Consider the following 23,581-nt stretch of genomic DNA (forward strand, 5'->3'; position numbering starts at 1 on the left):
AAAAGAGTATAGACGTCTAAAGAGATCAAACATTTCATCTCAGTGACCAGGTGTCCGCTCGTTTTATAGCTTACGCGAAGACAAAAGTTTGAGGTTTTGCGTGTGGGAACCTGAATAATTGAATATTCCTGACAAGCCAATGAGGAGCAAGCTATACAGCTACGTTGCAGAAAACGGATTTTTTTCCTCTGCAGTTATTGCGTAACAATTAACATCTACAGTTGGAGAGAAGCCTGTAAAAAAGCTGCGGGCACTTTTCATCCTCCCTTTAGAACAAAATTGTAAGGAAATCCTGTTATCGTGCGGTTTTCTTCAAAAGATTTTTTTTTTCATTCGATTACGTCTTCGTGAAAAGCTTTTAGAGAATGAACGACAGCAACCATTGGAGTTGCCACGGTAACACAGTATGCCTCGTACCTCGAACAAAGAGAAGAGAAATGGTTTGTGATATACAAATCTTGTTCGCATTAAAATGCATTAACACTAACATGCTTTGTTTGGCGAGGAGGTGGCTGTTTGGTGGTTTTCGTCTCACTACAGTAACCGTTTTGATTGCAGTAACTAAGACATTCACAAAGAACGGCGAGAAGCTTATACTTGGCTGAACGGCATAAAAGAAATAAAGTGGCGTAAACGGGCCTGCATGAAACTCAGCTTTTCTATTTTGAGGAAATCTTGAAAACAAAAAAATTCAAATGATTTTAAAGTGCCGATAGACTAAGAACCCACAAAAATGGAATAAAGATAAAACTGAAGCTTGTTTAGTCTGACGTAAATCATGAAAAATGGAGAATGGAAATCGTTTTTCCTTTTTTTTTTAGTTTATTTTCCATCTCTTAGCAATAAGGTTTTTTTTTACATCTCGTTGTTATCTATCTCTATCTGACTATCAGACAACCAGGTCTCAATATCAGTGATTTTTGCAAGATGGAGCTAGAAACGGAAAAGCTTCAAAATTTGAAGCTTTTATCGGCGTTACTGAAATAGACAGATGCTCAGAAATGAAAAATTAAGAAAGCATTCTTCTTAAGACAAATGATGAACGAATCCGAAGGGCATCCATATTTTTAGGCAATTTAGGCAACCATATTTTAGGAAAATCAGAATGTCTAAGCCTAAAAAAATCTATATCAGCAGTAAGAATTAACAAGAGGGAAATATAACGGCCTCTTAAATGGTTTGTAACGCAGTTAGGTGTTGTTAGAGCCCGCGATCCGGTTTCGTCAGGTTCACATCTTTTAATTAACCCTTTAACTCCCGGAAGTGATCAACATGAAACTTCTCCCTATAATATCCATACAATATTCAGCAAACAGGTGATGAGAATATTCAAACTTATCAGGTAGAAGCTGCTATCTTGATCCAGCACCAAGTTCTCATAACCAATTTATAAGGAATGTTTAGCAGCTGGAGGGGAGAATTAACAATCAGATCTCGGGAGTTAAAGGGATAAACGTGCTCTGTGTAAGTCATTCCACTCCCACACCACTCAACGACCTCTGACTCTTACGGTTTGCTTGTCAAGGACGCGACGCGACGCGACGCGACGCGACCTGGTAGATACAGAGCAAGCTCACGTGAAGGCTACGTTCATATTAACCAAACTGAATATCACTTTAAAGGTTTCCAGCAATATACCAGCTTTTAACGAGATCAAACTGTACGCGAGATGGTCTCCTTAGCAGTTATTTTCGTCTGCTCATATTCGAGCCACATCCCTTTGTCGATGTCATAGCCAATATCCTCCAAATTCACCTGCTATAAATCGTCCAATCAGAGGTTGTTCACTATCTTTGTAAATATCACGTAATCAAAATGCCTCTGCTTGAAAAAAATTCTTCATTTTTTAAATTTCCGATTTTTAATCCCCTTATCAGTATCTAGCATTAGAAATTATGAGAAAAAAAAACAATCTCCTGGCAAGCTTGCTTGGGGAGTCCGTTACATTCTGGTACTGGTTTACTTCTAGAAACTGGCAGAGAAAATCTATTGTAGCGTGTAGACTAAACATTTGAATTGAGAAAAAGTATCAAGAAAACACTTGAGTTTTGTGAGGAAAACAGATTGCAGAATTCATTCACTTTGATGATAAATTATGAATGATCAAAAACATGCCGGAGTGAAAGCTGTTTGTTTTGTAAAATTCTATTACCCTTTACTTGTGCCACTGTTGTATAAGAGAACCGCAGCTCGCTTCTACGACTAATTTTTTGTCTCTCCGAAAAAGAGCTTACAGATTTGTCAAAGAATTTCTTTCCTTTCAGACTTGTAGCGCGCTTAGCCTTGTTTATAAAATTATCCCCAACGTAACGGTTGGAAAGACCGGAAGACTGAGAAAGTTTCTATCAAAAGACATGATTCTCCGAAGTACTTAAACTTATTGCTAAGTGAATGACGACTCTTAAAAAACTTTCATATTTATCATAATTGGTTTTTCAAAGCAGTCCGACTAAGGATACATTTTTCCTTTAAGGATGCTTGAAAACAGGCACTTAGAATCACAATGGAAAGTGTAAACGATGCTATGTTTTGTAAACAATAGCAATAGATACAGAAGTTGTGTGGCGTTTGGCATTGAACCATTGCTCATGACATCTCTCCTTTTCGACCAGATTATTCTCGTAACATTACTACGATCCAGTAAACCAAGAATAAAGACATGGTTTGAATTACAAGTCATTAAATGCTTTTGAGAGATTAAACTCCCTTAATGACCAAAACACCTTGACGACTTAAACTAATCTGGTAGAACATAGATAGAGTGAATTATTCCCCGATCTCCGTACGTATAGTTCAAATATAACTGTGCTTGATCATCTGTCGGCCGAAGTGACCTAAGACTTACTTTATAAATTTAACGATTTACTACTAAGATATCCCGAAGGAAAAACAATTAGTTCCTCGATGTGAACGAGACTTCCGCACAAAACCCGCTTCATCATTATGAAGGTCTGTTAAACTGCTAGAGGTAAGGGTTAGTTTCACTTATAGTTCTAGGGGAAATGACATCGCGCACGCAATAACTTGTCTTGAGAAGCCTTAACTTTCCATTATTTTACTTCAATGTAAAGTCAAATTAAGTTTCTTTAACCTCACCTCATCATTACAGTCATGTTTGTCTGCCAGAGGTCGGTTGAAATATCTGGGCCGCTCAGGACACAGTTTCTGCATTATATTCTTAAAGAAATCTCTGACAGGTTTTCCATCATCACTACTCGTGTCGCTACTTCGCCGGGCCGCCCGGCTGAACTGGCTTGCATAGCTTATTACACTGGCTTGTGATAGTCTTGCGGCTCCTGCGGTGTGCTGCTGCTTCAGTTGTGTGACATTACCGTTCTGTTGCTGTGAAAGTAGAAATATTTTATTAATTCTGAATCTGAGAAAGTTCTAGCTTATTTATCTAAAGTTTCTTTCTATGTCTGCATGTCTTGATTACAAAAAAACCGTAACCTTTGTCAGGCGTCCAGTTGATAAAACGCAGCGAAATAGAAAACGGCGCGGTAGTGGCGACCGAGCGAGAACGAGGGAGGCTTGGATCTAGTTCCTTGTAATTTCACTCGTTCGCGTCTATCGCGCCTCGCTTTGCTAACTGAACGCCTGAAACAGGTTAACCACAATGTAGACACTCACTGCTGAGCTCTCAGTAAATCGATGCGCTTTTGTGTTGCGAGCCTTTTTTATAATACACCTGACAAAAAAAACCAGGGGAAAAAAATGAATAACCTCGAGTTACCAATGTGCAAGGTCACAACTGTGCCAAAGATTTAAAATACCTTTCCAAAGGAAACTGGAGACACGGATCGCTTTAACCTCCGAACAATTTTTAAATACGATGTCATGCTCATCATTTATATAGTGTGAATAGTCTTGACCAATTTTTTTCAATTTTTAACTGAGAACCCTCAAGGTGAAGTTATGCAATTGAGTATGTGCACGTGCATGTATATACATGAATGTATTTCATCATCAATAAACCATGAGGGATCAAGAGATAAAAATGGGTTCAATTATTTTCTCTTGCAACAAACAGAATATACGTTCTCTGTGATGTGTTGTTACTTTTGATATTGACAGACATGTAACTGACGAAAAAAAATTATTTTCTTTGTTTTGGACAGGGCAACACAGTTTCGAATAAGTTTACAAAAAAATTTGGCACTGAGCGAGAGGAAAACCAAGAAAAAAGGTTAGCACGAGCTGTTGGCAGACAAGAACAACAGTGGCAAGGATTTAAAAGTTTTCGTGGAGAGTTTAAGAAAGCGAGAACTGGAACAAATCTGGCAGCAGTTGAGCGTTACAAGACCAGAGTGCGAGTTAAGTCATATTACTTTGCCTGTCTATAACAAAACACAATTTTTAATTTGTTGTGCGTCTGTTCGATTTTGGAACACAAACGTCGTTAAAATAAGCGAAGAACTTCATTAATTTCTGCTTTTTGTTCCTACCGCATTGATACATAGAGAACAACAAAACGTCTTCAGAGGGTTTGTTTTGTTACGAACGTGAGCCAATATATTTAGACAGAGAGAACCATAGAACACTTATAAATGTGCTTGGCAGTCTTTTCGACTTTTCGAGATTATGTTCGGGTAAATTTTTCATATGCCATTGGCGTCTGGCCTTCGATTTTTATCCTCTGGGAAAGGTTGCAACAAACCAATCCGATCTGAGTATGCCTCAGTAGACGAAAATAACGTTCATATCGTAAATCAGCCTCTTGCATCCCCAGGGTCAATAACATATTAACGCGTTGCCCGCTCACATCTTAAATCAATTGTAATGGGTCAGTTTATTCCGGATATATATATAGTGAGTACTCATTGAACGCAGCCATGCATATTACGGAGAATCATTGCGGAGAGAATCCTTCTAAGGATTATTTGCTGGAGTAAACAATTATAAACTAGGCGAGAATTTACCAGAAGAAACTGACAAGGTCGGTTAAGGATGGAGATTGTTTAATCAGATTTCTAGAGAGACGAATCAGAAGATTTAAGCTTCATTTTGCAAGACACACGGGTCGTAACACAACTCGCTTCTGTGCTCTTACCAGAAAGCAACGTACATACACTTTAACGCAGTTTTGGTAACGGTTATGGATTAGTAGTCTAAGAAAGTTAATTGGATTTCCGTCACTCCACACACTTTTTCCCTCTTAAATATGCCATTAATTGTGTTTGTTGTTATGATAGACACGGAAATATTACTTGTTGATGCTTAGCTTGCCAAACTTTTATTTGGCGCTGGGAACGAACGCAAACTTGGGCGGTGAAAGTTTGCAGCCTTAAATGCCGTGTCATGTCTTGTTCTTGCGGTAACTTTACAACATCAAGACCCGCTTTGTGAGAACTTTACTCTCCGTGAGTACTGCATTGAATTAAGGTGTCAAATGTGTTCTAAACTATACAGAGCTCTTTGTCAGTGAAACTGAAACGAAACCTTGCCATGAGAAACAGACTTCTCATCAGTCTTCAATTTCTCATTCCAAAATTTTAAGGTTGCACCTTCATTTCAATAATTTAAAAACAAATTCTTCTCCATTATTTCAAACGGGGTGACTTGTCACAGACTTCTTAACTTCGCTCCTTTCTGAACAATTTAGAGCTTAATCAAATACCATACATTTAATTTGACCCACGAAAGCTGGCAGAATTCTTACAGATGACAATTATAACATGGCCAAATCATGCGAGGAAAATAAAAATTTTAATTTTGCCGGTCTGTGAATTGGCTATTTGTTTGTGAACGATTTCACACTCAGATAAATAGGATAATAATGAGACTCAGAGTCTGGTAATTGTTTGCATGTGCAACTTAAGAATATTCCCAAAACAGAAATACTTTGTAAATATACCTCAATCTTTACTTACTCTTTTAAGACTAGAAAATTTCCTCAGACGGAACATTGAGCCAAAAACGATATGTTGCAACAATACATCCATTGCTCAGTTAAACGCCCTTTTTAGGGAACAAAGCAAAAACGTGTTTACAGGTTTTTTTCTCAGCATATCGGAAACTATTTTTTACAGCTGACAAGCTCGTTGAATTTAAATTGAAATTCGACGGTGAATATTTATAGTTTAATTTCAGATTGTTGTTGGTTGAGTAATGTTATGAGTATGTGCCCGTTCCTTATTTCAGATCGGAGCTAAGTGAAAGGAATTGTTATTTAAGGCCTTCAAACACTGACCGCCAATGTTCATGAGTTTTCACAAAACCTTTCCAACTTTCAACTGCAGTTAAGCGGTTAAATAAACAAGCTTTTTTGCATCAAATGCATCTATTATGAAAGAATAATGGACGATAATCGATTACGATGAGGTAGTTACAAGTAAAGTGGTAAATTAGAACAGTTCAAAGTGTACTATTTCTCCAAAATTTATTACTCGGTTCCGAGGGTTTTCCAGTATGTGTTTCAAACGATACCTTTTATGAGATTCAGAGCTCTCATAACTCATTGTTAAGATTTTGGCTTTGAACTATCGACGTAAATATAAATTTAATTTGCCGTTAAAAAGGGTAACTTCGAATACCTTGAACAACATTTAACTGGATTTCTTGAAAGTAGTTTGCTTTCGAGGATTACAGTCATAGAAATTACAAAGATGCATGTGAAATAAGCTCTAAAAGTTTCTGTTTAAACGGGTATCAAGACATAATTAAATTTCATAGAACCTGCGAACGCTCTGTTTCCATGATACTGATAAATTTACCCTGTGTGAATGTTTATCTAACAAAGAGAGCCTTGAAATCCGTGCTGTTAAATTAAGCTTTCTATTTACAATATTTAGCTTCGAACGGCTTTGTTCAGATGAGAATTAACGACATTAGAACCCCGAACACATGAAATTTTCAAAGAAGACTGTTTCGTAGTTAATCACAATCAAAGTTAATCGTTTCACAAAGTTAAGTCCTTCAATGGTGTCTTACCCTCGCGTTCGCTTCCTTCATGTTTTTCGTGTTTTCTTGTCCTCACCTGTCACAGGCAAATGGAACGAAGTGTACCTTTTTCCTCGACCGGAATTTCAACATCTTTTTTTCACCAGTTACCAGAAAAAGCGATCCACAGCATGAACCAGTGACTGGTTTTGTTTCCAGGCGAAAAATTCAAACCATTTCTAACATGTTAACCTATTTTTGAATTCTTTCTTGAAATAATTGGTATCGACGTAAGCGCCACATGCAAAGTTAACGAAGCTGATGGGAAAAATTACTGCTAAGAAACCAAATCAACAAAACTTCGCTTAGGAACTTATTTGCATGACATAGCAAGAACTTGTCCTTTCAACTGAAAGTTCAAAATAAAGTGAAGATGCAAATACAGATCCCAAGAGGGCATAAAAACAATTACTGATCTTTCCGCTTACAACGGACTGGTTCTTGTAAGGACCAAATTAAGAACTAATTACGTCTCAATACGAACAGCTTCCAGTCAATATTACGGCGCATTTTTTTCCGGCTAATTGCGAATCATAGGCCATAGAGATTTGACACCAGATGCTTAGCTGACTGGTAACAAGTTAACAATCATTTGAAATATAATAGAAAAAAAGAGTCTTGAAATTGACAGCGTGGGCGAATTCTGAGACGAGCGGCCAATGTGAGCATCTGAAAATAGCGAATCATGACTTTTTTAATGTGTTAAATATCAAAAATTTCAACATAGCTTGTAAATCCCTTTAATAAAATTCCCTTGCGCGAGGGTGCTTCATACTCACATTGTGCTTGCTAACGACGAGTCTGTACCAGTGAGGCGTGTAGCAGAGGGAACTTCTAAGCTACAACGTTGAAATGTCAGAAAACAAAGGGTTCATATATCAGCTGTGCTTTCGTCGAGAGGTACGCACTTGAAAAGTTTGGAGAGCAATCAATAAGTTTGGGGGCTATCGGTAACGACTTGAGTATTATTTGCTCACTTTTCAACAGTCCCCAAACTTCCCGTGTGCATCCCATATCCTGATAAACCCAAACTTACGCCTGGACCAATTGTTTGATTGTTTTTGTTTTTCTAAATCTAATTATTTGAAAATTGCACTAATTTTTGTTTCGAATCGAATGAAATTTGAACCAGCAAATGCAATCGCAACAGTTAATTACAAAAACTCCTGCGCTGATGAATTTCGATATACTCTATCAACTAAAAAACTTTAAGACCTACAGTCTACTTGAATCTATTTTCCCGACCGGGGAAAGAAAAGTATTCATTAAAAAGAAAGGATTAAAAGTTGTCACTTTATAAGAGAATATGAGAACTCAAGTTTCAGTTATCACGAAGGTAAATTGCTGAATTTTCATGTTAAGTTAAGGAAATTAAATTCACAAATTGTATGTAGTTAATGGGGCTTTTTCAAAACTTTTAGACAGTTGAGCCGGCGAAAGTAAAACGTTCGAGCCGCGCAAAACTTGGGTGAGGGAGGACGAGTGAGAAGGGGGCCTGAAGAGAGCTTTACTGAGCAAATTTTTCTGTTTCCCTGTCATTCATCCCGGTCATTATCACGCGAAATTTGTCTGTTTGGACTCTTGCTAGAAAACTGGGCCAACAATCTCAAGTCGAGCTTACTGGTAAAGTTACAGGGCGAAAAACTCAAACAAAGTTTCTCCTATGTGAAAAAAAAAACAAAACAAAAAACCAGCAGATGAGCGATGAACTAACAACAGACTGATTAAACGAGCAATATATATAAGCAACGTTTTTTGCTCACGTTCCTTCCTGACTTGCCAACGTAGCTTACTATACTGCTTGCATCTGACGCTGACCTCATGTTATTCGGGTGGATACTGTAATAATTAGCACTAAACTCGAGACAGCATCTGTTTGCTGCAGTGTCTAGCGTGGCTTGCGAGACCAAACGTTTTAATGACTTGGTGTCGGCGTCTAAAACCAAACGCTATAGGTTCCATCTCAAGCAACTCATTCACTTTCTCTACTATTCTCTGTTCGATGAGCTGTTCATAAGCAAGATATAAGCAAATTAAAAGAAAATTGAAGCAATAATTTCATTTAACTGAATCCGATTTGGACTCTTATTCAATGGCCTTAATTTGTCTGCCCTCAGACGGAAGTTGATGGAAGGATGGTGACTGCGCGCTCTTAAGATATAACGTCTGTTTAGATGTAAACAAAATAGTATATGGAGGTTTTTGACCTTTTGCAAGTTCGTCCCCTCCACCACAAATTCTCCTCATCTAATGCAACCAGTTTGCTACCACCACCACTACCAGTCCGCCCCCAAATCTTTCAACTCGTTTCTCAACGGAAGAACGTGCTCTTCTCAAGGGAAAGCCTGGTCATTTCGATCAAAAACAATATGGGCGAACTGCACGAAGGAACGAACTTGTTACATTTGATCAGCTTAACTATTCGTAATGAGGGCGAACTGGTGGATGCGATCTTGCGATTGGGTGATTGAGATCCTGCTCTATCAACCGACAGAGCTGGATTCCCAGCTGAAGCAGTACGATAGCCTTTACAGCCAGGGATCGAGCATTAAAGGTGGGAGTATCGAGAATGGCGCCCAAACCCGCGCACACGTTGTCCTCTTTTCAAGCGTACTCTCAATATTCGTGCACCTCGGCCACACTAGCTATCGTATAGACTATTCCTGAGTAAGGAGAGGGGTATTGTGTGTCAACCGACTTTTCCCGAGTAAGGAAATACTCAGACAGGCCGACAGACGCTTTCATCTGGAATCAAGCGTACACGCATTGGCCTCCCCGCCACCGCCCCCCTCGCTCCTTCCTTCTCGAAGAGGCGAACAGACATATAATAGCTTTTGTAATGGAAATATTCAACCAGAAGCCGTAAGGTTTATGTGTTCGCAGAGTTTAATGGTTTTGACGTATAAAATTTGTACTTACAAAAATCTCGGTGAAAACGAACCAAAAAGATCCCACTAGTGCTTCCTCGTAACGGAATAAATTTTTTTTGTAGTAGCGAATTTGGGAAAATTTTGACATAAATAAGTTGCCAAATCATTTGGCCTTTTCTGTTTAAGATATTAAGCAAAACCTCGCCCTTTGTAAATCTAATCAAATCATAGTAGAAACTCCAACACAAGATTGCCTATTACATCAAAATAAATAAGTTAGCTGAAATATTTTCTGCAATTTATTGCTGAAAATTGTCACAAATTTGGTAATAAGCCTATTTATTTCAATGCAATGTTCCTTGTGGTGCGTTTTCGTGATTTGATAAAGTTTACGGTCCAGACTGTGGTTTGTTATTTTCAACAACTGCAAGCTGGAAAGCGCCACATTTTAAGCGAGCCTTCACATTCTCAATAAACGCTATCTTTAATACAAAAAAACGTATCTCCGCGGGTGAATTTTGTGATAAACATTTGTCAATTACGCGGAGATATCAACCTTAAAACGAAAACAAAAGTATAAAAAGCTATCTTAATAAATTCTTGTGAAATTTAACTTTCACTTGTCACTAGCGAACAATAAGTATATTGTATTGTTGATAAAGGACTTGAGCCCTCGAACAAAGGTCGCTGATCCGCATTCTTACCCAGTCAAACCAGTCCATAACTAACCGTTTCACCGGCAATAAGTTACCATAACACCTTGGCACAATCTTATATTTACATAACTACGCTTTAGCACTGGAGCAAGCTTAACGTACCGTAAGAGAACAAAATATCAACATTATTTTTAAATAATTATTAATTCCAAATAGAGAAAATGGAAATTTTAATACTAGACACTATGACTGATGTTTTACGGTCCTGCTCTATTTTGCTAACCTTGTACCAGAGATAAATGTTGTGCAAATCGAAGCCTCAATAAATGTATAAATAGTAAGTTAAAAGCGCCGTTAAGACAACCACAGAATATCAAATGTTGTCGCCTTAGAACCGATCTGAGACATAAACAAAAAGTAAGCTCTGTCAGAACTTATTTCAACAAGTTTTTTAAAGAGCATTGTCTGATCAAAGCTGCTTTGTATTTCACGGTTAAGGAATCAAACTGTCTCATAGAATAACGAGGCTTAACCGTACACAACAGTAATCTCACTGATAACGTTATCAGCTGATTCCACGATAAAATATCTACTAATTTGACTCAACTAAAAATTAGGCGTTGACCTTTCCCTCTCAATAAAGAGAAAGCAAGAAATTGCCTTCAGCAGTGCAGCTGAAATTTAATTATTTGTGCCAAAAAAGTTTCTCCTCAGTAAGGAGAGTACCATAATAATAAGATAAGAATTATCGCATTCATTCAACTTACACAAATATTTTAATTTGAACTGGAATAATTGATTGATTTAAAATTGCGAAATACGTCGCCTAATTTAGCAAGGCGGTGTGCAATACAAAAACACAATTGATTTTTTTAGATAGTTTAAATTCGGTCAGCTAAATTAACCTTAAAAACTGGACATAACATCGACAAATCTCATTCAGCGAGAACCTCAAAGAGGATTGAGCTCACTGCAAAAATGCAATAACCGTCTAAATGCATTGCTTCCCTTCAGCTACGATCAAATAATAACAAAAATATTTTTAAGTATATTTACAAAGGCATTGGCCTTCTGTTATTTTTAACGTATAAAATATACGACATGCAGCCGCGGAGCAACTGTCATGCGTACAGCGGATTCACGCTTGTAAAGGTTTTGTCATGGGGGCATAACAAGATAGCTCCGCGAGGGCCCCAATCGACTAATTATTCCAGGTAGAGTCCCTCTCATTGATCAAGTATCTCAGGCTCCACGAGGCATTATCTGGCATTCATTACCACTGCATATACGCAACATTCAATAGTGCTTAACTTGCTCTGTTCCTCCATTTTTTCAGTGAACAGTTTAGCAAACGATCCAATAAGCTTAACGACTTGAGTCCGCATTAATTTCGTTTTGAACCCTTTGCATTTCTAAAAGTGACGCTCCTAATCACCACCATACAAGTAATTGTGATAAGAATGATTTTGACAGTGTTGTTGTGTTGCCGTCCGTGACCTTCCTCCTGTTCGCTAACAATGAACACTCAGAGTGTTTGGGAGGGTTTAGGTTTCTCTTGGTCCACAACAGTAACTTCGGTAGGAGAATCGTCCTCCGTGTTTTCCTCACCTTAGTATTTTCCTCATCTTCATCTTGTGCATCTGTGGTTGATTCCTCCTCGTGTCGCTTCGCTTGACTTAGCCACAGCATGCCTATCACGCGAGTGTTGTCTTCCACTTGTTTCTCCTTCCACCCATGAGCTTTGCCCTTTTTCCGAAGTCAGCTCATCAATGCATGAAAAGCTCCTCCCCTACTGACTCTCAGCCTTCTTTTTAGCAAGAAAATCCTTATGGCCTGTTGAATTTGTCACCGCCGCCTTAATCTCAAACTTATGCTGCTCAGGAAGAGACCTGAGGTCAGTTTCCTTTTTGCGCATGTTTGCGAATCGCTCCTCCAAACGATCCACTAACATGGGCCATCTCATGTTCTTCGTGACCTTCTACACCTCCCATGGCGCGTCTTACGAGAACTTGCATAGATCCACGAGATAGATGCGATATCCAGTTTTAAGAGGTACCTGTAATTCACCAAAGAGGTGCCTGTTTGGTTTAGGAACTTGAAGCGGCGGTTCCAAAGCCGCTAGAAAATCGCTCAGTTGATTGACATGAATGGTAATGTTGTTTGCTTTGGGATCGAACTCCTCCCAAACCTGGATAAAGGTTTCTAGATCATCGTCTGTCACACCAATCTCCTCTTGCTGTTGTGCCTCATTGAAATTTTCTAAAATAACAGCTATATACATGTTTAATCATTATCAAGAAAATAATCAGAATGTAACTAACGAAGAAAAACACAGCAAGAAAGCGATTTCCACAGTTTCCATTGGGTCCGCCAATTATCCATATTCGGGTCACAGTTCGGGTTCAGATACCATGAGTGGATCAAGGATGGTGTTTCCAACCCGCGGCTGTTCCAACCCGAAATAACAAAAGCATGGAGTTTCCAAACGTTTCAAAATTCACCACGTCCGTAATGCCGTTGCTCTTTTTTGACATAACCGAACGATGACATACCAATAATGGCGTATATGAATATAATCAGGCCCAACAACATAGCAATATTGACCAATCCGGGCAGTGATTTCACCAGAGTAAACAGCAATCGACGAACACCTTTTGCACCTTCAAAGAATCGCAGCAGTCTTCCCAGTCTAAAAGACCCTGACAACTCGTAGTAAGCCTGGTGAGAAGATCATTTCCTTTTTCAACACGTCTTCGACAACGATGCCTGAAAGAAAGCCACAGAATTAAAACCTTTAAACAAGTCTGTTTTAAGTGATGTGTAGAACACCGTCTCAGCACGTTTGACAGTTTGCGATCACGATCACGTATTTCACACAACCTTCTCTGCGCCACGTACCGCAGCAACTTGGTGTGGTTTAAGCCGAACTGTTTCCTTAATTTCTGACAACGATAATCAGCCTTCGATAAATAGGGAAATTCAAAAGAGACATATAATCGTTTGTCTCATAATGTGGTCAATTCGAATGTGGATCGCGATGTTTCGACTGCATACAGCTAGTCTTCTTCAGGCGGAAAGGAAAGTTCACCCAAGGATAAGATAGAACAACTAAGTATCAAACTAGTTCGCTTCTTTTGCACACAGAGTACATTTAAGAAAACTACCATTAAAGGAACGGATATAAAAGAAGTCTAGTTTAGAATCATAAACTAATAACTTACCAACAATGGAGAAAACCACTATTACGAAATCAAATACATTCCAACCCATTTTAAAGTAATCCAGCCGCATTGCAATCAGCCTTATAACTGCCTCTATAATGAAGATCCCAGTGAAGATATAGTTCAAATATCGTAAAGGCCCGGCAAAAAAAATCGAGCTCTGGTTAAGGAGAACTCTTTCAAAGCAGAACATCACAATAAACAGTGACATATAAGATTGGAAAATAGTGATTAAGACAAGCCGAGGAAATAGCTCTCGCTCGTGAGGCCAAGCCTAACATTAGTTATGTTAAAGTTCTAGTTAGTGATGTATAAGTGGCCTTCATTTTATCAAAAATAGAAGGAGAAGAACAGACACGATTGTCCTTGTCATCCTTGCATTGTAAGACAGAACAAGCAGCCTTGACGTAACAACCAGATTTTCGCACCTTAATGACCCTAGCGTTTCCCTTAGTATGGGGCTCCGCTACATACGGAATAAAGTTTGTTGGAATGGGAACTTTAGATCCGTTTCGTTTTAGAGAAAACAAGTTGGAATATTCAACCACTGATTACGGAACTATTTTACTATAGTACTACTGCAGTGGCACTACCGCGAGGAGTGCCACGGGGTTTTGTGAGCAGAGTGCGGAATGCAGGAGAACTAAAAAAAAAAAAAAAAAAAAAACGCTGCAAGCAAGAAAAGACGAACCCCAAATTGAACCCAGGAAACAGCGGTGGGATATGAGCACCCCAATCACGGTACCATCCCTGTTCTCTCCACTATGGCTTGATTCCTCAATAAGATACAAAGTTTTGATCGAATTAAATATATTTGTTTTCATATAAAAATTTTTTTTGGTAAAACTTTCCTAGTTGAAAGGATATTGAGCGCATCGGTGAAACTCTCCGATTGGTTGTGATGTTCCATCATCATTGTGACCATGTTGACGAGAATCACAGACATGATGAACACTTCAAATTTCTTTTGTAGGATCAAGTCGAACAGCCACGCTCGAAACTTGTTCTAAGGACAAAAGAGAGAGTTAAAAGGTGTCACAAGGAACTAAAAGGAATTTACTGATTCAAAAAACTGCGCGACAGATCTTCACTGCTTGGTTATAGAATCTTAATATAACCCATCAAATGACTATTTATCTTGCATACCACGCTGTCTAAACAATTCTGGACGTCATTCAAACTTTGTTCGAATTCGTCAGTCGAATGTTTACAGCTTCACTAGTTATTGTTAGATATCCATCAGTACGCTAAGGACAAAGGCATTTACGATGGTTGTATCAGCTGTAAAAGTTGGAAATGTTTTCCAACCTGTGGTCTCTTGAACTGTTTCTTGGGTTTCCTGTAGTAAGTCTTCTTGAGTGTGTTCACCCAGTTTCTCTGCCCTGGTGTTAAAAACATTCCAAGTGCCCCGCTATCTTCATACTGAAACAAAAATAACACGATGAGTCTGGCCCTGCACACGCTACCACGTACGGCCCTCGGACGGGGAATTTCATGGAATATTTTGCAAAAGAAGCACGCCCGGGCCGCGCGGGGCCGCACGGATCAAATGATAAAACTGCGCCAAGAAACATTTCCTTAAAAGGGAATTTTTTCTTAGGAATCAAGTGAGTTCAAGAGGAGGACGAACATAAATAATATTTCTCTTAAATACTTGAGTCAACTAAATTACCTTTTATTACACTTCAATGGAAGAAATGTAGCGGCTGTAGAAAAACTCACCTGCTGTTTGAGGCGATTAAAATTCTCAATGATGACTCCAATAAAGAGGTTCAAGATAAAAAACGAACCCATGATGATGAACACGACGTAATAGAAGTAGGCGTAGAAGCTGTTCTCATATTTTGGCTGTTGTTCTTGCTAAGCACAAAAAATAAGTACAATAATAATGATAGATGATTATTAGGATCCTCATTATCATCATTATCATCATCATCAGCGTTATAACATTGCTTGTTCAGCCACGAAAATTTTAAAACAAAGCTAATTTGGTTGTATAAGAAACTACATCTCAATATACTATCTAAGTTAGGGACATTTTCAATCTTGACTCTGACAGCTGAGAGGATACTATCACCTAAACATGTGCGTTTACGCGTTCACTTTGTGATGTTTCCTGTGAGCCTAGTTACTTAGTTACAGAATCCCAAAAATGTTAAGAAAATAATTATTTAAGGTAACATGGCCAATTTGCCAAATGAAACTTGGCAGTTTTCAATTTGGAGATAATCTCGGGTGTTATTCTAATGTTACCAAAAGAGTTCCAAGTAGCTCTACCCTCAGTGGAAACTGAATTCCTATGAATATCAGTGTCAGGTTTAAACAACACTGGTGTTAGATTCCTCAAACGGAGATCTGATCACATATCCCATGATTCATCAATTTCAACGATATAATCAATTGGCGAATTCAGAGATCACATTATTTCGTTAAGTTTGCCCTCGAAGAGCGAGTCAGGTGAGCGTCAGGTTTTCCTTCTAAAATTACAAATAGAATCTTTTTTAATAGAGCCACTATACTTTATATATCACTGACATGGACTGTAATACAACAGATGATGTTTTGATTCACTTACTCCAACACTATCCACAGAATCGTCCATAACTTCAAACACTCCCTCTAGGGTAGCCTGCAATAAACATAGCTTAGTGTAAATACTACTTTTATGGCTAAATCACTACGAATCTTGTGAAGTCTCAACAACTCCACTGCAGTTTGAAATGAACCCAATGCTTTACCTCCCAACAGAGAAAATGTTTCTAAAAAGTGCTTCATTAAAGTCATTTCTATAGATAAATAATTCCTGATACGTACAACTTGAAAGAGAGCCAAGAATCCTTGCAGTGAGCTATCGAAGTTGATTTTAGCGTTCCTCCAGAGCATGCCCTCTGACTCGTTACACTGTGATTTGTTCATGACCACATCTGGCGTGTACTTATCAAGGGTCTCGCTATTGAAGCATCTATAGAACTTGCCGCTGAACAACTGGTAGCCGACAATGCTGAAGATTAGCCAGAATATAAGACACACCAACATCACGTTGACGATAGCTGGGACAGCATGCACCAATGAATTGACGACAATCTAAAATCAGAACACAAACAGGACTTCCGTCATGCAAGGATCGACAAAGCTTGTCACGCTAGATGTGAAAACAAAACAAGCATTGATCCTGGTGTCACGCTATGTCACCCATAAGGTTTCGACTTAGCAACATTGACAAGCTAGAAATGTTTTTTAATAAACAAGACCTGAAGAATTACCCAATAATCTTTGCTTTTTGCTACGCTATATTTAGCGAAACCAACTACTTCTTCAAGGATAGTTTGCAAAACAACAAGAAAAAGAAACTTAATCCAACGCTAAGTTTTATAACGGAATAAAGAAATCAGTCTATGAAACATTTCGTGTGGTTCTTGCATCGTGACAGATACGTCTTAAGACCGTAGCAATACATGCGTTACTCATGAGAAGCAAAAAGTTTCAACTTACCTTCATTCCTTCAAACCGAGATATCGCTCTGAGAGGTCTTAGGGCTCTGAGAGATCTGAATGACTGTAAATTCTTACTTCCGGTGAGACTTGCGAGGGAGATCTACCAGGTAATTAAAAAAAAATGGAAAAAAAGACTTAACAAAGAGCAAGACAACCTATGTAAGTTAAACTGATTCGCAGATAATCTTATCAGTGCCGGTTACATAAAAAACCTGTAAAGACGCAGATTTTGAAAACGGCTGGTTTGACCACAAGCAAAACTCTTGAGCTAGCAATTTTTAAATTTAGTAACGCTAACCCGACATCGCCCTTTCAAAAGATCGAAGTTCAAACATGAAGAACCAAAAAGATGCATGTCAAGCAAAATAATATTGAGAGAGGTTATTACAAGATTATCCGCGACAAGAACACTTTAAACGACTCATCATCCTACTTCAGAGTATACAAGACCTACCGCTACAATGAAACTGTCCAAACAGTTCCACAGGTTGGAAAAATATCCCACGAAACCCATTCCGACGATTTTAAGAAGCATTTCAACGGTAAAGGTGACTGCGAAGATGTAGTTCATCACTTTTAACGTCTGACTCAAGACGGGGTTGTTTTTCAAATGAATGTCTTCAAACACCTGAAATAAAAGAATATTCAAGTTTTTATATGCTCTTGTGTACCACAATGAGATTTACCAATGCTTTGTTTTCAAAGCCGATCAGTCAACTACAAGGCTTGACGAAGGCTATTCTGTTCTCAACCAACCAGCGCTCGAAAGCTGTATTCTCGACCAACCAGCGCTTTCGAAACAGATTAGTTGAAAAGTTTGAAACCATATAACTCTGACTATCTCAAGGAGGGATAAAGTAAAGAAAATTGAAAGGAAAAATAACTGTGAGGTAAACTAACCAGAGTTAAACTACTGATCACTATCATGGCGAGGATAAACCACTCAAAGTACTTATGCTCTACAAAAGCACAGATATTGTAACGCAATCCATGCCAACTTCTCCGAATGCACGATTCCTTGTAGTTGTCACAGCAACCACTGTCACAGTAACAGAAAGTTGGGCAACACGGACGCACTCCACCCGAAGGAGTCGTGTCATCGGTATCTACCGTGACTATGGTGTCACGCTTCGATTCATGGCCTGGGCTGTTGGGTGGAATACGTGACTCTATGTCACCCAAACTGACATCTTTATGTGACGATCCAGCAGACATTCGCGAATTGCCATTTATCACCACGGGAGCGGAACCATTGGCGACAAGATCTCCATTACTTAGGTTGTTCTCACTAGTTTCCAGTCTATCGTCGCTTTTAACGCGGTTGACGTGGGGAAGTCTCTTGTTTGGATCGGGAAAATCCCGTATCCTCCTTGCGGCGTCTTCCAAATCAATAGCGGTGGTCAGCGAATGGCGATTTTCAATCGGCAGGGAGTTGACTTTGGTGTTGCGTGCCACAGGCTTACCTGGTGTTTCATCTGAGAAGTAAACACACACACACACAAAACATCAGTCGTCTGGCTTGGGGTGCTTTCATTCTATCACGTCTACCAAGACGGGAAAAAAAAAGTTTCTTGTCATGAAAAAAGAAAGAGAGAAAATACGAGCAGAGGTGAAGACAGAACTTACCAAAGCCGTACTTGAAGCCGTTAAAATTCTCTTGTTGCGTCTGACCGTTGGGTAATCGATTTACCATAGTCATCTCATATCCATTCTCTTGCTCTCCATTCTTAGGATTGTTGGACAATATGATTGCTGCTTCTTTTTTGCACCCGTCGTCAGCTGGGCTGACTGTTCGTGAGTGCGCATCCACATCAGTTCCCTCGCCTTCTTCATCAGGTCCAACTTTGCTCCTACTTCCCGACAGATTTTTGTTTTTCCTTCCAAGCATACGAAGAATGTTTAGTCGCCTCTTCTTTTCTTTCTCCTTTTTCTTCCTCTTCTTCTCTTCTTCCTTCCTCTTTTTTTCCTCTTCGTCCTCCGGTTCATCACCCCCCGCACTGAACGAGTTCAGCAGGAGTGCGAGAAAAAGATTTAAAATCACGAAATTGCCGATTACAAAAGCCGGCAAAATGAAAAAAATTGCCGCAGGAGAAGTAGCCTTCATGGTCCACCACAGTGGCTCAATCCATTTACCGCATAATATCCTAAAAATCACCATGAAGGAATGACCGAAATCATCAAAATTCCAGCGCGGGAGTTTACCATCCTTAAACTTTTCCGCTTTGTAATAAGACTTAAACAACTGCATTCCGACCACCGCAAACATGTACACAATAATTGCGAGGATAACAGTGATATTCCCTACAGGTCCCACACTGCTTCCTATCGTGTTCAGCAGATCTCCCATTGTTTTCCACGACTGGGCGAGCTTCAGCACTCGAAGCTGCGGAGTAAAATACAAAGAACCGGTTATCTTACAGCTTTTAAGAGGAAAATCTTTCCAGGCATTAGGTACACTTGGGAAGAAAAAACCGGAAATGTTTTGGAAGAAATCTTAAAACTGAACATTGAAAACCACGATGAAGGATCCGAGGTTAGCAACTTCCCATCAGGTTACTTTTTTGGTGACAGGCTCGTGTCACCGAAAAAGGGTGCGCTTTCGACTTTAGGACTCAAGGCAAAGAGAATTTGGTGAAAAAAATAAAAAAATAAAAAAGACTTAACTTAACAATCTAATTGCTACACATGTCAATTTCACACTTTGTACTTTTCCTGACCATCGTCTGAGTTGTTTAAAACAGGGGAACCAGACGGTAAAGTGTTCACATTTCCACTGGGCCTTTTAAAAATTTGGATTCACATGCTACGCTGCAGGAGGAGAGGGAGAGGTCTGGACTTATTAGAGACGGTAAACTCATTGAGTTACCCGCAGAACGACCAGTTGTAATGGCCAAGCTCATCTTTGAGTTCTCGGTAGTTCGGTAGTAGAACATTGAACCGACAAATCGCAAGGTCTGAGGATTGAATCCTTACAAAAAAAGCTAGATGTTCGCTTTTGTCCCACACTCGTGAGAAGTAAAAAAATTCCCTCTTAAACCTTAAAATTATATAATCACATACCAATCTGAACGTCCTTAGTACGCTGAGACCTGCTCCGGTGATGGCACCAGAGTATGTCAGCACCATGTCCAAGATACTCAGAATAACAATCGTCCCGTCGAACAGATTCCAGCTATTTTTGCAGTACTCTTTTAAACCGAAAGCAATCAGTTTGAGAATCATTTCCATGATGAACACCACAGTAAACACCTAAAGAAAAAATTAGGGGTCTATGTTAGTCTTCTCATACCTTCGACAAACGTTTCGGTAAAACTCTGTCTGGCCGTACCATATTCACGATCTGATATTTTAACTTTATTTAACCCTTTAACTCCCAAGATCTTATAAGTAATTCTCTTTACTTCTCCCATACAGTTCTTGTGATGATAGTTTGGAGAATTTGGTATTGGATCAACTTATAATTCCAAAGCTGATATTTTTCTATATTCTCACCACTTGTCTGCTTGATATTGTATTGATATTGTAAGGAGAAATTCTGACTTGGTCACTCGAGGGAGTTAAAGGGTTAAAGCGATTTTAAGTCATCACGAATATGATAAAAAGACAAATCTTCCCAAATCGTGACTTCATGTTTTAATGGGAATTTCCATAAGGTATGATAAAAATGCTGTTGAACGCCGAGTACGGTCAAGTCTGAAAAAAAAAACAAAAAAAGAACCAAAAAAACAAAAAAACAAGGAGCAGAGGGAAAAAAAAGGCAGCTTTCCTAACCGCTCCCCTATTAAGGCAACAGACCGATTTACCGGTGTAAAAATCAACGATTAGAGTTTGCAAATCACTCGCCTCCGGCACGGCCAATGTCTTAACATTGCAATATGACAACTAATTTTAAACATAAGTCGATTAATTATATGCCCTGTTATTCCTATATGATTCTTTTCCACCCCTTTGGTTTGATGTCCGAATCAACAAAGAACACTTCTTTACGGTTCTTCTGCGCTCGACACACCCACTGAAGGCCATCAGAAAGGATTGAAAATACACCAAAAAGAGTCACTAACCAGATTGCAGTTTTCGAGAACCTTGGAAAACACTTTGTCCATCTTATAATGTTCCAACGCCATTGCTAGAGTATTAAGCAGTATGCACAGAGTGATGAAAGTCTCGAAGATGGAGGAGTTAACTACACAGGAGACTTTATTTTGTGTCTTTCTCCAACAGCTTGGGCTTCGAGGAACCTCCACAGTTAATTCCACTGGTTCCTCTGGTTCAGGGGGGTGTTCTGATTCCTCTGGATGTGCTGTTATGTAAGCCTCGCGCTCCTCAATGCGCTGTCTATCCTCCTGGTACAACGGCTCTGGCTCCATATGTCCGTCAAATGAGTAGGTGGACGCGCTGCGTTTTAGTTTCGCAAACGTTTCCGCCTGAAGGACAAAGATGACAGATGCAAACGAATGAGATAACAGGAATGTTTAAATATGTAAGAGGGAATCAGGCTTTTAGGTTGAAAACCGCATTTGGTCGAGGTAATTTACATGAATTGATTCAATTTTAGGGAGATTGATTTTCGTAAGCGGCTTACGAAAATTAATCTCATTACTAAGTTCACTATCACCTAGAAATTGACAAAGGTCGTGTGAAACCGACTGTCGTAACACAGCACTGACTCTTCGTAAATTTGTGTACTTCGCACGGCTTACTGTGCTGCTGGAATACTTCAGGAGTACAGTTCCAATACTGACTTACCCTCAGAGTCTCGTCTTGCAGCGCAGCAGTCTCTTGTTCGTAAGAGAGTGAGACAACAGCCAACACGAGGTTGATCAAGTAGAACGGACCAAGGAAGATCACAAACACGAAATAGAACACATACCAAGATCCTTTCGTAGCAATGACCTGAATAGGAATATTTTACAATGTGCATTAGGGGCAAATTAGACAGAAAATGTTACTAATTCACCATATTCGAAAGAGAGAAGTTCGCAGTGAGTGGAAGGCGGAGTGACCTAGCAGCTGACCCGCTGTCTTCTGAAGAGAACAGGTCCAGATTTGAGCCCTGGCTACGTCATTGTGTTCTACAAAGACACTTAACTCTCGTTATACCACTCTCTGACTTGGAGTGTTGATGGGCAGCGGTGAACTGTCACGGGGTCTGACAAAATGATAGGGAAGGGAAGGGAAGAGGGAGGGGAGGTTGGTTCCCACCCAAGAGGAGTAGCGATAACGCGCATTCGCCGAAAATGGCCAACAAAAGAAAAATTAGAAAAGCGGTGATCAAGTCCACTAGGAGATGCATCTAGCGAGATATCAAATAGTTGAATAATAAGAGTGCGTTAATCGCCCCACGAGTTCCAATCAGAGCACAATCAACAAGATTATTCCTACGTCCAAAACGAGATTAAGACCCGCTCTACCTCAAAAAACGTTTACTCACGCTGTTATAAATGCTTTCCCAGTAATCCATTGTGACCAACTGAAGAGATGTAAGCAAGGCCCATCCAAAGTTGTCATAGCTGATATACTCGGATATAGGATTGTCCCCGGTGTTTGGCATACAGGTGTAGTTTTCAGGACATTGGCTGTGCGCACAAATAATAAAAAAAAAAAACGTCAGGTAAAATCGGCAACACAGGTCGAATTGGAAGGTTAGCTAAGGTCGCAGGTGCGAGAACGCGAGTATCACGCGCGGGAAACAACGACTTACTAGGCGGCAGAAGTATTTCCACACAAGACAGCTAAGCCATCGCCCTTGAACACATGGTGGTTACCTAATAAAATAAGACAGAAACATCGTTATATGCCCGGGAAGAGAGCGCCCAGTCTCCTTAAGGGGATTGCAACAGATACTAAGAGACAAATGGCTTGATAAGACTGAGAAAGTCATATCTGACGACTAACATCGATGATCGTTAAAGCAGGTTTCTCCGACATAAAGGGACTCATTCATGCACCTTTTTTGCCTGTCATACTTGGCATGGCAGGACCCTCAAACTTGGTCACAAGGGTTGGAGATTTCGCCGTTCGTAGTGTTTTGCCCTTCACTGACCATTGATCTTCAGTCTACAAGTATCCAACATTTTAAGGGGGGGATGGGACGATGATGTTGTGAAGGCACATTTGCAAGTCTTAGACCAAAATTAAACATTTTAGTGAATTTTCCCCCAATTTGCGCATATTGTCAGAATATGCCGTCTGTCTGACATAGCATAACTGCACCATTAAACTGCTGCTCTTTAAGATGATTTTTCGCTGAAGCTTTGACAAGCCTGTGTGATTTCTCTAGCTTTAAGGAAACTGCACCACAATTTTTTTTCCAGGATTGTACTTTCTTTAGATCGTTGGTTTGATGATATTTTCGTATCGTTGTATCGTCACTGTGGAGGTCATCAGTTTCCTAACTAAGA

General features: G+C 39.4%; 1 protein-coding gene across 1 annotated transcript in view; it reads right to left on the reverse strand.

Moving 5' to 3' along the window:
• Nucleotides 1-9,807: 9,807 nt before the first annotated feature.
• Nucleotides 9,808-23,581, reverse strand: part of LOC131792001 (sodium channel protein 1 brain) — a 40,279-nt gene continuing 26,505 nt past the window's right edge. The window contains 27 exon segments of the mRNA XM_059109363.2: nucleotides 9,808-12,005; nucleotides 12,008-12,073; nucleotides 12,076-12,307; nucleotides 12,309-12,416; nucleotides 12,418-12,482; nucleotides 12,485-12,749; nucleotides 12,751-12,837; nucleotides 12,839-12,859; nucleotides 12,861-12,899; nucleotides 12,901-12,993; nucleotides 12,995-13,159; nucleotides 13,161-13,231; nucleotides 13,687-13,818; nucleotides 14,554-14,692; nucleotides 14,995-15,108; nucleotides 15,409-15,546; nucleotides 16,262-16,315; nucleotides 16,501-16,770; nucleotides 17,179-17,280; nucleotides 17,635-17,808; nucleotides 18,081-18,655; nucleotides 18,807-19,563; nucleotides 20,241-20,429; nucleotides 21,242-21,604; nucleotides 21,927-22,073; nucleotides 22,612-22,756; nucleotides 22,882-22,945. Coding sequence (XP_058965346.2) covers nucleotides 11,977-12,005; nucleotides 12,008-12,073; nucleotides 12,076-12,307; nucleotides 12,309-12,416; nucleotides 12,418-12,482; nucleotides 12,485-12,749; nucleotides 12,751-12,837; nucleotides 12,839-12,859; nucleotides 12,861-12,899; nucleotides 12,901-12,993; nucleotides 12,995-13,159; nucleotides 13,161-13,231; nucleotides 13,687-13,818; nucleotides 14,554-14,692; nucleotides 14,995-15,108; nucleotides 15,409-15,546; nucleotides 16,262-16,315; nucleotides 16,501-16,770; nucleotides 17,179-17,280; nucleotides 17,635-17,808; nucleotides 18,081-18,655; nucleotides 18,807-19,563; nucleotides 20,241-20,429; nucleotides 21,242-21,604; nucleotides 21,927-22,073; nucleotides 22,612-22,756; nucleotides 22,882-22,945 — 4,604 coding nt within the window. The 3' untranslated portion in view covers nucleotides 9,808-11,976.

Source organism: Pocillopora verrucosa, chromosome 7, assembly GCF_036669915.1.
Source record: "Pocillopora verrucosa isolate sample1 chromosome 7, ASM3666991v2, whole genome shotgun sequence".
NCBI lineage: Eukaryota > Metazoa > Cnidaria > Anthozoa > Scleractinia > Pocilloporidae > Pocillopora > Pocillopora verrucosa.